The 14229-nt window shown below is 37.8% G+C and overlaps 1 protein-coding gene across 2 annotated transcripts in view; it reads left to right on the top strand.

The window, feature by feature from the left end:
• Positions 1 to 14229, top strand: part of SPIN4 (spindlin family member 4) — a 245370-nt gene that overhangs the window by 216031 nt on the left and 15110 nt on the right. The window contains exon 3 of one of the 2 annotated variants that reach the window (XM_082376738.1): positions 2204 to 14148. The exons of the other annotated variant lie outside the window; for it this stretch is intronic. Coding sequence (XP_082232864.1) covers positions 6912 to 7661 — 750 coding nt within the window. The 5' untranslated portion in view covers positions 2204 to 6911 and the 3' untranslated portion in view covers positions 7662 to 14148. Of the gene's footprint in view, positions 1 to 2203; positions 14149 to 14229 lie in introns of those variants that run through there. 2 annotated transcript variants of the gene reach the window in all.

Genomic DNA, 14229 nt, shown 5'->3' with positions numbered 1-14229 from the left:
TACCGATCTTGTACATGCTTTGATATATATATATATATATCTTGGCACTACCTTTGCAAAAGTGGAGTACTGACTCACACTGCCTCATTGCACATGGGTGGGATGGTTAGAAGTTTAGCTCCCTTCTTAAATCTGCTAATATCTTAGTGATGAAAGTTGTGTACTGACTCATACCATCTCATTGCCTCCAAGGGCGGGTGGTGGCTTATCTGACCACTAAGCTTCACTGACTCCAAGGACATAGGGGGAGTTGAGTACCATTTATTCCCATCTTGTTACCCTGGTTGAGTTTCATTGACAGTGGTTGGGGATGAAAGCTCAACTCCTCAGTGGGTTTCACTGATACAGTGAGCGTTGGGAACCAGAGTTCTGACTAGGCCTGCCTTGCTCTGCTTTGTTCAGTCTCACTGCTGTTGATTTGATATAGGGGGATGGTTAGGAGAATTTATAGCATAGATGTCACTAGCACTACCTTATACCACTAGATGACTGTGGAGGAACTGCTCATCATAAGCCCTCACTGATGCTACTCTGGCAAGAAAATCAGAGCATAGCACTGCTTGCTTCTGATGAGTGGGGGATTGAAGATCAGCTCTGTGCTCAGTACCATACCACTTAATACTACTCTGACAGGGAAGTACTATCTGCTTAGGGAAGTATCACCTGCTCCTGCTAGATGGGACATGGAAGATCAACTCTCTACTTCGTCCTGCCAACATTACACTATCAGAAGTGTTGGAACATCATCTTCTTCCACCCAGCAGTGGATGGAATGCCAAGTCTCTGCGTTTGAGGCTGTTGACTAACCTTGTTTCCCACCACATACCCTATTCCTTAACCTGGCACACGCTATGCTACAGCCACAAGCTCCTTACCAATTTTTTACATATCCTATGCCCAGGCCTGCCTCTGTGCCTTTAGCTGTGTTCTGATTGGACTGAAAAGGTCTCACTATTCTACCACCTTCTGAATGTCTTCTTTTTGTTGTCTTACCCTTTCAAGTTGTCTTTTCCAATCTTCCCAGCCATAAGAAATCACTACCTCCTTTTGGTCCCCAGTGCTTAATTTGTACCTCTCATAGCATGTATTATAATCTGCCTTGTACAATGGAATTATATTTATGCCTATATCCATAACCCCTCCAGTTATAAATTATCACTGTATCTCCCAAATTTATTCTCAATAAAGTTTTGTTTATCCAGAATTTGGGCTTCCAGAAACTTGCAGCATTTGAAAGACTGCTCTGAAACTGATTATAAAGAACAAAACCCTGCTACAGTGTTTCCTTGATTCACACTCAGGCCTTGACCAAGGGAGCTTGAGTGTGAAATAGAGCAAAGGTTCAGAGGTAGAGCATGAGCCAGGCGGTTTGTAGACAGATCTGATAAGAGAAAAGGGCTTATTTTTAGGAATGACTAGTTAAGAGGCTATGAGTACTTGCCATGAACCAGTTCAGGTGCTAAGAAATTTACTTGCATTTTTCTTATTTAATCTTCACAGCTACACCTTGAGGTGGATTTTATAATTATCCACATACAGGCATACCTTGTTTTATTGTGTTTCACTTTATTGTGCTTCACATTTATTGAGTTTTTTTTTTTTATGAATTGAAGATTTGTGGCAACCTTGTGTCAAGCTAGTCTATTGGCACCACTTTTCCAACTGCATTTGCTCACTTCATATCTCTGTGTCATATCTTGGTAATTCTTGCAATATTTTAAATTTTTTCATTATCATTATATCTGTTATAATGATCTGTCATCAGTGATCTTTAATGTTACTATTATAATTGTTTTGGGGCACCACAAACAGCATCCATATAAGATGACAAACTTAATGGATAAATGCTGTGTGTGTTCTGACTGCTTCACCAACTGGCCACTCCCTCCTCTTTCCCTCTCCTTGGGCCTCCCTATTCCCTGAGATACAACAATATTGAATAAGCCAATTAATAACCATACAAAGGCCTCTAAGTTTTCAAGTGAAGGGAAGAGACATGTCTCTCACTTTAAATCAAAAGGTGGAAATGATTAAGCTTAGTGAGGAAGGCATGTCAAAAGCCAAGATGGGCCAAAAACTAGGCCCCTTGAGCCAAACAGCCACATTGTGAATGGAAAGAAAAAGTTCTTCAAGGAAATTAAAAGTACTACTCTAGTGAACACACAAATGATAAAAAATCAAAGCAGCCTTATTTCTGTCACAGAGCAAGTTTTAGTGGTCTGGATAGAAGATCAAACCAGCCACAGCATTCACCTAAGCTAAAGCCTAATCCAGAGCAAGGCCCTAACTCTCTTCAATTCTATGAAAGCTTTGAGAGGTGAGGAAGCTACAGAAGAAAAGTTTGAAGCTAGCAGAGGTTGGTTCATGAGGTTTAAGGAAAGAATCCATCTCCAAAACATCAAAGTGGAAGATGAAGCAGCAAATGCTGGTGTAGAAGCTGCAGCAAGTTTTCCAGAAGATCTAGCTAAGACACTAAACAACAGATTTTCAATGTAGACATAGCTGTCTTATATTGAAAGAAGATGCCCTCTAGGACTTTCATAGCTAAAGAGGAGAAGTTAATGCCTGGCTTCAAAGATTCAAAGGACAGACTGACTCTCTTGTTAGGGGCTAATGCAGCTGGTGACTTTAAGTTGAAGCCAATGCTCATTTACTATTCAGAAGACAAAGATCCCTTTCAAAATATTACTGCTCATTGGACAGGAATAAAGATGCAGACATAGAGAATGGACTTGAGGACACAGGGAGGGGGAAGGGTAAGCTGGGACAAAGTGAGAGAGTGGCATAGACTTATATATACAACCAAATGTAAAATAGATAGCTAGTGGGAAGCAGCCGCATAGCACAGGGAGATCAGCTCAGTGCTTTGTGATCACCAGGAAGGGTGGGATAGGGAGGGTGGGAAGGAGACACAAGAGGGAGGAGATATGGGGATATATGTATATGTATAGCTGATTCACTTTGTTATAAAGCAGAAACTAACACACCATTGTAAAGCAATTATACTCCAATAAAGATGTTAAAAAAAAATACTACTGCTCATTGACAATGCACCTGGTCACCCAGAGCTCTGATGGAGATGTACAATAAGATTAATGTTGTTTTCATGCCAGAGAACACAACATCTATTCTGCAGCGCATGGATCAAAGAATAATGTTGACACTCAAGTCTTATTATTTAAGAAATACATTTCATAAGGCTATAGCTGCCATAGATAGTGATTCCTCTGATATCTGGGCAAAGCAAATTGAAAACCTCCTGGAAAGGATTCACCATTCTAGATGCAAGTTAAGTACATTCATAATTCATGGAAAGAGGTCAAAACATCAACGTTAACAGGAGTTTGGAAGAAGTTTATTCCAATCCTCATGGATGATTTTGAGTAGTTCAAGACTTCAGTGGAGGAAGTAACTGCAGATGTGGTGGAAATAGCAAGAGAACTAGAATTAGAAGTGGAGCCTGAAGATGTGACTGAATTGGTACACTCTCATAATAAAACTTAAATGAATGAGGAGTTGCTTCTTATGGATGAGCAAAGAAAGTTGTTTCTGGTGATGGTATCTACTCCTGGTGAAAATGCTGTGAAGATTGTTGAAATGACAACAAAGGATTTAAAATATTACATAAACTTAATTGATAAAGGAGCAGCAGGTTTAAGAGGATTAACTCCAATTTTGAAAGAAGTTCTACTGTGGGTAAAATGCTATCAAATAGCATTGCATGCTACAGAGAAATCTTTTGTGAAAAGAGTCAATGGATGCAGCAACTTCACTGTTGTCTTATTTTAAGAAATTGCCACACCACCCCAACCTTCACCAGCCACCACCCTGATCAGTCAGCAGCCATCAACACTGAGGCAAGATCCTCCACCAGCAAAAAGATTGTGACTTGTAAAAGATCAGATAATGGTTAATACTTTTTAACAATAAAGTATTTTTAATTAAGGTATGTTATATACCTTGGATTTTTAAACATAATGCTATTGCACACACATTATACTATAGTATAATGTAAACATAATGTTTACATGCATTGAGAAACCAAAAAAATTGTGTGACTTCCTATATTGAAATATTCACTTTATTGTGGTGGTCTGAAACTGAACCCACAATATCTCTGAGGTATGACTATTTTGCATTTGATGGTGTTCTCCTTATCATTTTCAGACTTATAGACACATATTTATAGGATCAGTAATCTGGGTGTTTTGAAGGGATAAATAAAGCTGCCCTAGGAGATTTTAAGTCACCAGAACTGCAGTCTTCAGAGGCTTGTATAAGACCACTTGTTTCATTTTGGAGGATTTCTTTGGATTGGAGCAGGGCAGTTGAAACCACTTATTTATTCATATAACAAATACTAATTGAGTACCTATTCTGAGTAAGGCACTTGAGATAAAAGTCTTTTCTTGAATGGGTTTGTAGTCTAGTGGGCAGACATACAAAGTAAACATTATATCTTAGTGTAGTGAGGCTCATTGAATCCATAATGCTAGGGAGTGATTTAAACATCAGAATCATAGTTCTAGAGAAGGAAGGATACTGGAAATTCTTTGTCAGATTGCTTTGTAGGGCTGTGAGCAAGAATTCCATTAAAGTATATAAGCAAAGAGCTTGAGTTAACTGTTCTGAATTTGTGTGCCTGGTGGGTGGTCTTCTCCCACCTGTCAATTGCTCTTCTAAGCAAAGTAACTTGGCACATCTTGGTCTGGGGAATTACTTGGGAAGCATTATTTGTGGAACATAATGACATGACATTTACACATACTCACCTTCTGACTTTCACTGTGTAGGTTGTATATATGTGTGAATATGTACACACCACTATGTAATTCTAAAGAGTTTAGAAATACCTTTTAGTATATGTAGTTTTCTTGCTTCCTTGAAATTGCTTCCTTGGAATTACTTTCTTATAATATAGTACTGGCGAGTTATCCCATCTCAAAAGCCTTTGGCCTGGGAAACATGGGGAATTGAAGGATCCACACATATTCTGCCCAATCAGCTATTAAATGGTATGAGGACTAGGTTTTTCTTTCCCTGCCTTGGAAAGTAATGTAATGTGGAGGCAGCCCGAATTGCTGCCTTGCACCTCTCTTCCCTGCTTTCCTACATTTCCAGAAGAATTAATGGCCTTTTTTACCCATGATGATATGAGGCTTTCTCTTCTCACCAGTATAGAGTGGAGGAGTGAGAATGAGGAGTCTAGACTTCCCTGGTTTATATTGCTATCTTGTAAGTAGGATACAGGAATAAAAGACATACAGATATTTTCATTTAATCTTGATAAGAGCCCTGTGACTTGAAGTAGGTGAAATTATGGATACTTTCTTTTCTATCTTTCATATTTTCCACATGAGCATGCAGTACTTTTATAATCAGAAAGACTGCAAATATATACCACAAAAACCTTTTAATTTTTTCTGTCTACAAAATTGGAGCCACAATTTTCAGTATCCTGCTTTCTCACACATTGTTCTTATCTCATATGTAGATCTCCATGTCATTAAATATTCTTTGAAAAAATGGTTTATACTAGCTCAATAAATCCATATATGAGAGTAAACTAATTTTATTTATCGTCATAGACCTTTTAGGATAAATAACGGAAGATCTATACAAAGGAACATTATGGAACCATTAAAAACCATGTTTTCAGAGTATTTAATAACTTTGGAAGATACTAACGATATGAATTTTAAAAGAAGTTATAAAGATGTGAAACGCTACCAATTTTGTAAAATACAAGCATAGATTTATTGAGATATCAGAACTGTTAACATTTTGCTGTATATCTAGGTGTTAAGATTAAGGTTAGTTTCGGTTTTTATTTCACCGAATTTCAGAAAATCTCCACAGTGTCAGTACATTTACTTTACATTCAGAAAAATATACGTATTAAAAAAGCATTACTGTGAGTGACCAGATAGAAAATAAAAAGGAAAGTTTGGATCAGGATGGTGGACTGTACACGGCATTTACTTATCCGGTCTCGTAATCCCTAAACTGAAAAAAAAATTTTTTTGTATGTACAAACTCTGTGTATGTATGTGTTGAATATTAAAAAAAAAAAAAAAGGCTTTGTGAGGAATTCCTGGAAGATAGAAAGCAGATGGAGAAGCTGCTGAGGAGGCTGGCGGGCGACAGACGGCCAGAGAGGAGTAAGGGAGCCGGCCAGTCTGGCTTGGGTTTGAGAGAAGCGGTCGGGGGGCGCGTGAGGAAATGAAGGAGTGAGCGCCTGTGACCGTGTGGACAGAACGCAGTGTGCGCAGTAACCCGCCCAGCTGCTGCTGGCTGAGCGGAAGGCGGAATGGTGGGGGCGGGGCCGAGGCTCAGGCGGGCTCTGAGGGGTCGGGTTCCCGAAGCGGCAAAAACCCTGGCGCCAGAGCTAGGCCGAGCAGAGCAACATTGCTAAGCCGAGGCCGCGCGGACTTCTCAGAGACACGCCGCCGCCCGCGACTTTGGCGCTGCAACCATCGCTCTTATCCCTTTCCCGTCCTCTCCTTCTCCGTCGCCGTTCCGCAGCCGCAGCACCATCGATAACAGCTAAGTGGTCAATTCGGGAGACTTAGGGTTGGGAGTCGGGGCGGGCGCAAGGCGCAGGCAGCACACGCAAGCCCGCCATCTCCTGCGGCAACTGCCACTGCTGCAGATACCTCTGCCGGGCGGGAGAGAAGAATACTGTCAAGAGGCCCCCGCTGTCCTAGTGTCCACGGTCAGAGTTAAGAGCGTTTCTGCCGAGCCTTGGTGAGAGCCTTGCCTTTGGGGAAGGGAGAAGGAGAACGTGCAGGACAGGATCTCTCTGTTTTCGGAGATCACAAAAAAAAAGATCTCATACTGGATAGTGCTGACTTTTTGTCAGCTTAATCTAGTAAGTGGTAGCGTTGCTGAGCCTCCTTAAACCCCGAGCCATGTCGCCCCCAACAGTGCCTCCGATGGGCGTAGATGGTGTGTCCGCATACCTGATGAAGAAAAGGCACACCCACAGGAAACAGCGGCGCAAGCCCACTTTCCTCACCCGTAGGAACATTGTGGGCTGCCGCATTCAACACGGCTGGAAGGAAGGCAATGAGCCCGTGGAGCAGTGGAAGGGCACCGTGCTTGAGCAGGTTTCCGTGAAGCCCACTCTCTATATCATCAAATATGATGGCAAAGATAGTGTGTATGGACTAGAACTGCACCGAGATAAGAGAGTTTTAGCGCTAGAGATCCTTCCTGAGAGAGTGCCAACTCCTCGCATTGATTCGCGCCTGGCAGATTCCCTGATTGGCAAGGCAGTGGGTCATGTGTTTGAGGGTGAGCACGGTACGAAAGATGAATGGAAGGGTATGGTCCTGGCGCGAGCCCCCGTGATGGACACTTGGTTTTACATCACCTACGAGAAAGATCCAGTCCTTTATATGTACACGCTGCTGGATGACTACAAAGATGGTGACCTGCGCATCATTCCAGATTCCAACTACTATTTCCCTACAGCAGAACGGGAGCCTGGAGAAGTTGTCGACAGCCTTGTGGGCAAGCAGGTGGAGCACGCCAAAGATGATGGGTCCAAGAGAACCGGCATTTTCATCCATCAAGTGGTGGCCAAGCCATCTGTCTACTTCATTAAGTTTGATGATGATATTCACATTTATGTCTATGGTTTGGTGAAAACCCCCTAAATTCATTGTGCTATTGCAAAAGTTGTGGAACTATTAAATGTAAAATATGTCGTGTGAACTTTTGAGAACAGTTTTGAAGTCAGAGATTAAAGAATTTATTATTACTTACGGTGCCTCCAAATCTTACATTGACTAGTTCCACAGTTTTGCCCGAAGTATACTTTGGTACTTTTGATATTGCCTTGTTCTGTAATCAAAATTTTAAATCGGGTGCTAATAGAAAATTGAAAAGTGTTTGTAAAATTTGGAACAATGGAAAACTAGATAAAGAAAAATAAATGGTGTACACACACTATATCCTCCACCACCCCCCCATTTCTTTCTTTGCCTTACCAATTTTTTTCTCCCCAGGTAACAAGTGTTAAGAACATAATGTATATCCTTCCATGTTTTCCCCATCCTCTTAAAGAAAGTTTGTTGTAGTCCTTTCTACAGAAACAGCAAGCCCCATTATTTCTCTGTAATTGCTTTTCTCCCTTGACATATCCTTCTGATCAGTAGCTACAGATATCTCTCTCTCTCCCCCATGCCTCCCTCTCCATATGGTATAAGATAGATGTCCAACTATATATTTTATTCACATTGGATACCTGATTGTACCATCACATTTATTAAATAAATCACCCATTTCCCCTCTCCCTCTATTTCTCCTTGTCTTCCTCTCTTCTCCTAACAACTGCATACACAGTACATATTTATGTACCAAAATGGTACCATTTATGTACCATTCTATTATTGATGGTCTTTAAGTTTTCTCTTTTTTTTCCACCATAGCACTGCTACAATACATACTGGTGCTTTTATTTCTATAGGGTAGCTTCCCAGAAATGGGACTGTTAGGTAGGTGTTTATTTAATTTTAAGAGATATTACAAAATTACCATCTAAAATGAAAGTGCTCATTTTCCAGCATCCTCTCCAGCACTCTTTAATGTTTGTAAATCTGAACAGTGAAAAATTACATAGTATTGTTTCTTTAATTGACAAACTCAGTGAGTTTTTTTGTTTTTTACCATTCGGACTTTTTTTGTGATTTGCCAGTGCTTATCCTTTGCTCATTTATGTATTGAATCTTTGATCTTTTCCTTATAAATCTGTAGGAATTCTAACTATATTTACTATGTGGTGTGTACTAATCAGTTGTAGCCCATATGTGTTATGATTTTCTCCATTCTATCATTAATCTTGACTTTATTGATATCTTCTTTTTTACTTTACAGCTTAAAAAAAATTAGATAGATTCCTCTCTTCTTTTTAGCTTTTTGGTTTCTTGTTTTTTCAGTTGAATGCCCCCACTGCTAGTCATACAAATAGTTACCTACATTTTTTCTAAAAATGTTTATTAATTTTAAGCTTTAACTGATCCAACAGGAATTTATTTTTGTATATGGAGGTAGAGGTCCAAATATACATTTTGTTCATATTGGATACCTGATTATGCTATCACATTTATTAAATAAATCACCCATTTTCAAGTTCCTGAGCCAGTATCACATTGTTTTAATTGTACTGGCTTGACCATAAACTTTGGACTCTGGTAAAGCAAGTCCCCTCTCATTAGTTTTTTTTTTTTGTCTTTTCTTCTTTTATATAATTTGTTTTTCATTCTTTCATGTAAAAATTGGAAACATCCTTTCCACGTTTAAAAAAATTGTGATGCCTTAGAATCGTATTACATTTCTGCATTTCTGTTTAGAAGGTTATTTTAAAAATAACATTAATCTTTAATACTCGAGAATTTTGGTACATCATTAAAATCTTTTGGTTTTGTTTTTGTAATGTTATATAGGTCCATCACATCTGATTAAGTTTATCTCTAAATATTTTTACAGTTTTTGTCACATTTTGACATTTTGAATTGGGTATTTTTTCCTCCTCATTTATATTTTTGGCAATATAGACAAACTAGAGGTTTTTTATTCCTTCTATTTTCAGCTTACTAAATACTCTGAATTACACTGGGTTTTTAAAATAGAATGTTTTGGACTTTGTAGATATATAGTCATCTCACCTGCAAATAGAGATCATTTTATTTCTTATAATGTTAATATTGTTATTACATGATCTGGATTTTCCAAAACAATGTTGAATAATGATTATGACAGACATGCCTGTGTGGTTCTTAATTTTCATGGAATTGTCTTTAGTGTTCCCTATTAATATGACATTTGCTGTTGGTTATTGGTAAATAGTCATTGACCATTAACACATTTAGGGTATTTCTTCTATTCCTGTTTTACATAGCATTATTACTAAAAGTGGCTCCTGAATTTTATCAAATGTCTTTTCAGCGTCTATTGACAAAACAGTATAACATTTTTTTCCCTTAGTTTTTTGACTCGATGAATTAGAGTGGTAGATATTTGATGTTTTGAAACAAATTTGTGTTTATGGAATAAATCCTACTTAGTCATGGTGTAATAATCATTTGATACATTGCTGGGTATTATTTACCAATATTTTATTTAGTATTATTGCGTTTACATTCCAAAGTAAAATTGTATATTTCAAATTTTGTTGTTAAAATTATGCTAGCTTTAAAAAATGAAATTGTGAGTTTTCAATCATTTTTCTGTGTTCTGGAACAGTTTAAATAGCATTAGAATTATTTGTTCTTTAAAAATTAGCTAGTAGTGAGCTGTAAAAACAGTCTAATCCTGGTGACAATTTTGATGGTAGATCTTTAATCAGCTTTCTTATCTCTCCAATGGTAATTGGTTTATTCAAACTTTCTATTAAAAAGGAATGTATATTCTCTGTGAAATATAAAATTTAAAGTTTTCTCTATTACCAAGCTTCTTGATTGTATTATTCAGACGCTTTATGTCCTTGCATGTTGCACGTGCATATGTCTTAGGTATGTTCAATTCTGAAAACATTGTAATAAAATCATCATCTATAACAGTTCTAAGTTCTCTTTGTATTTTATTTATTTTGAAAAATTAAAACATAATATGGAAAGCATGAAAGATATAAAAAACGTCCGTTTACCTTCACCCAAAATTAACAAATGTTGGCATATTTGCAAAATATAACATCTCCGTCCACTGCAGAGGCATACACTATCATGAATTTAATGCAAATCTTCTCTATGCTTTATATATTTACTGAAAATATAAACATAGTTGATAATAGTATTGATTTTTTGGCTTTAAAAAAATTTCAACATGAAATTTTTATATTTTATATAAACTTTATATTGTGAAATTTCTTTTAGTTTTTATTGTAGGGAATCTTCTTTTTTTTGAATTGGGATATGGATTGCAACAACAACAAAAACCCAATAACACTGACTTTAGAATGCAAGTTGCTGTTCTAGGTACTTTTACCACTCCTAACACTCAGGGAGGCTTCACCCTAGCCACAGTATTGGCAACTGAATGAAAAAGACAAAATTTCAGCTCTCAAGAAGATTTTATCCTGGCTGTAGTGAGACAGATATCTACCACCAACCCCTGACCTCAAGACTAGAAATAGACCTTATGTTTTCCCATAATTTTGGAGTTATCCCACTTTCTGACACTCGGATTAGGACTAGCGCCAATCCTGGCACTTCTTTTTTTTTTTTTTTAACATCTTTACTGGAGTAGAATTGCTTTACAATATTGTGTTAGTTGCTGCTGTATAACAAAGTGAATCAGCTATACGTATACCTATATACCCATATCACCTCCCTCTTGCATCTCATTCCCATCCTCCGTATAACACCCCTCTAGGTGATCACAAAGCACCGAGCTGATTTCCCTGTGCTATGCAGCGGCTTCCCACTAGCTATCTATTTTACATTTGGTAGTGTATATATATCCAAGCCATTCTCTCACTTCGTCACAGCTTACCCTTCCCCCTCCCCATGTCCTCAACTCCATTCTCTACGTCTGCATCTTTATTCTGGTCCTGTCCCTAGATTCTTCAGAAACTTTTCTTTTTTTAGACTCCATGTATATGTGTTAGCATACAGTGTTTGTTTTTCTCTTTCTGACTTACTTCACTCTGTATGGTGGACTCTAGGTCCATCCACCTCACTGCAAATAACTCAATTTCGTTTCTTTTTATGTCTGAGTAATATTACATTGTATATATGTGCCACATTTTCTTTATCCATTCACCTGTCGAAGGACACTTACATTGCTTCCATGTCCTGGCTATTGTAAATAGAGCTGCAATGAACATTGTGGTACATGACTCTTTTTGAATTGTGGCTTTCTCAGGGTATATGCCCAGTAGTGGGATTGCTGAGTCGTATGGTAGTTCTCTTTTTAATTTTTTAAGGAACCTCCATACTGTTCTCCACAGTGGCTGTATCAATTTACATTCCCACCAACAGTGCAAGAGGGTTCCCTTTTCTCCACACCCTCTCCAGCATTTATTGTTTCTACATTTTTTGATGATGGCCATTCTGACTGGTGTGAGGTAATATGTCATTGAAGTTTTGATTTGCATTTCTCTAATGATTAGTGATGTAGAGCATCCTTTCATGTGTTTGTTGGCAATCTGTATATCTTCTTTGGAGAAATGTCTATTTAGGTCTTCTGCCCAATTTTGGATTGGGTTGTTTGTTTTTTTCATATGGAGCTGCATGAGCTGCTTGTAAATATTGGAGATTAATCCCTTTTCAGATGCTTCATGGGCAAATATTTTCTCCCATTCTGAGGGTTGTCTTTTGGTCTTGTTTATGGTTTCCTTTGCTGTGCAAAAGCTTTTAAGTTTCATTAGGTCCCATTTCTTTATTTTTGTTTTTATTTCCATTTTTCTAGGAGATGGGTCAAAAAGGATCTTCCTGTGATTTATGTCATAGAGTGTTCTGCCTATCTTTTCCTGTAAGAGTTTTATACTGTCTCACCTTACATTTAGGCCTTTAATCCATCTTCAGTTTATTTTTGTGTATGGTGTTAGGCAGTGTTCTAAGTTCATTCTTTTACATGTAGCTGTCCAGTTTTCCTAGCACCACTTATCAAACAGGCTGTCTTTTCTCCATGGTATGTTCTTGCGTCTTTTATCAAAAATAAGGTGACAATATGTGCATGAGTTTATCTCTGGGCTTTCTATCCTGTTCCATTGATCTATATTTCCGTATTTGTGCCAGTTCCATACTGTCTTAATTACTGTAGCTTTGTAGTATAGTCTGAAGTCTGGGAGCCTGATTCTTCCAGCTCCGTTTTTCGTTCTCAAGATTGCTTTGGCTACTCAGGGTCTTTTGTGTTTCCATACAAATTGTGAAATTTTTTGTTCTAGTTCTGTGAAAAATGCCATTGGTAGTTTGATGGGGATTGCATTGAATCTATAGATTGCTTTGGGTAATATAATTATTTTCACAATGTTGATTCTTCCAATCCAATAACATGGTATACCTCTCCATCTGTTTTTATCGTCTTTAATTTCTTTCATCAGTGTCTTATAGTTTTCTGCATACGGGTCTTTTGTCTCCTTAGGTAGGTTTATTCCTAGATATTTTATTATTTTCATTGCAATGGTAAGTGGGAGTATTTCCTTAAATTCTCTTTCAGATTTTTCATCCTTAGTGTATAGGAATGCAAGAGATTTCTGTGCATTGATTTTGTATCCTGCCACTTTACCAAATTCAGTGATTAGTTCTAGTAGTTTTCTGGTAGCAACTTTAGGATTCTCTATGTATAGTATCATGTCATCTGCAAACAGTGACAGCTTTACTTCTTCTTTTCTGATTTTGATTACTTTTATTTCTTTTTCTTCTCTGATTGCTGTGGCTAAAACTTCCAAAACTATGTTGAATAATAGTGGTGAGAGTGGACCACTTTGTCTTGTTCCTGATCTTAGAGGAAATGGTTTTACTTTTTCACCATTGAGAACGATATTGACTGTGGGTTTGTCATATATGTCCTTTATTATGTTGAGATAAGTTCCCTCTATGCCTGCTTTCTGGAGGGTTTTTATCATAAATGGGTCTTGAATTTTGCCAAAAGCTTTTTCTGCATAGATTGAGATGATCATATGGTTTTTCTCCTTCAATTTGTTAATATGGTGTATTATGTTGATTGATTTGCATATATTGAAGAAGCCTTGCATTCCTGGGATAAACCCCACTTGATCATAGTGTATGATCCTTTTAATGTGCTGTAGGATTCTGTTTGCTAGTGTTTTGTTGAGGATTTTTGCATGTATGTTCATCAGTGATATTGGCCTGTAGTTTTCTTTCTTTGTGACATCTTTGTCTGGCTTTGGTATCAGAGTGATGGTGGCCTCGTAGAATGAGTTTGGGAGTGTTACTCCCTCTGCTATATTTTGGAAGAGTTTGAGAAGGATAGGTGTTAGCTCTTCTCTCAATGTTTGATAGAATTCACCTGTGAAGCCATCTGGTCCTGGGCTTTTGTTTGTTGGAACATTTCTAATCACAGTCTCAATTTCAGTGCTTGTGATTGGTCTGTTTGTATTTTCTATTTCTTCCTTATTCAGTCCCAAAAGATTGTGCTTTTCTAAGAATTTGTCGATTTCTTCCAGGTTGTCCATTCTATTGGCATATAGTTGCTTGTACTAATCTCTCATGATTCTTTGTATTTCTGGAGTGTCAGCTGTTACTTCTCCTTTTTCATTTC

The sequence above is a fragment of the Balaenoptera borealis genome (assembly GCF_965194805.1).
Source record: "Balaenoptera borealis genome assembly, chromosome: X".
NCBI classification, from domain to species: Eukaryota; Metazoa; Chordata; class Mammalia; order Artiodactyla; family Balaenopteridae; genus Balaenoptera; species Balaenoptera borealis.
This window is presented reverse-complemented; position numbering and strand designations above follow the sequence as displayed.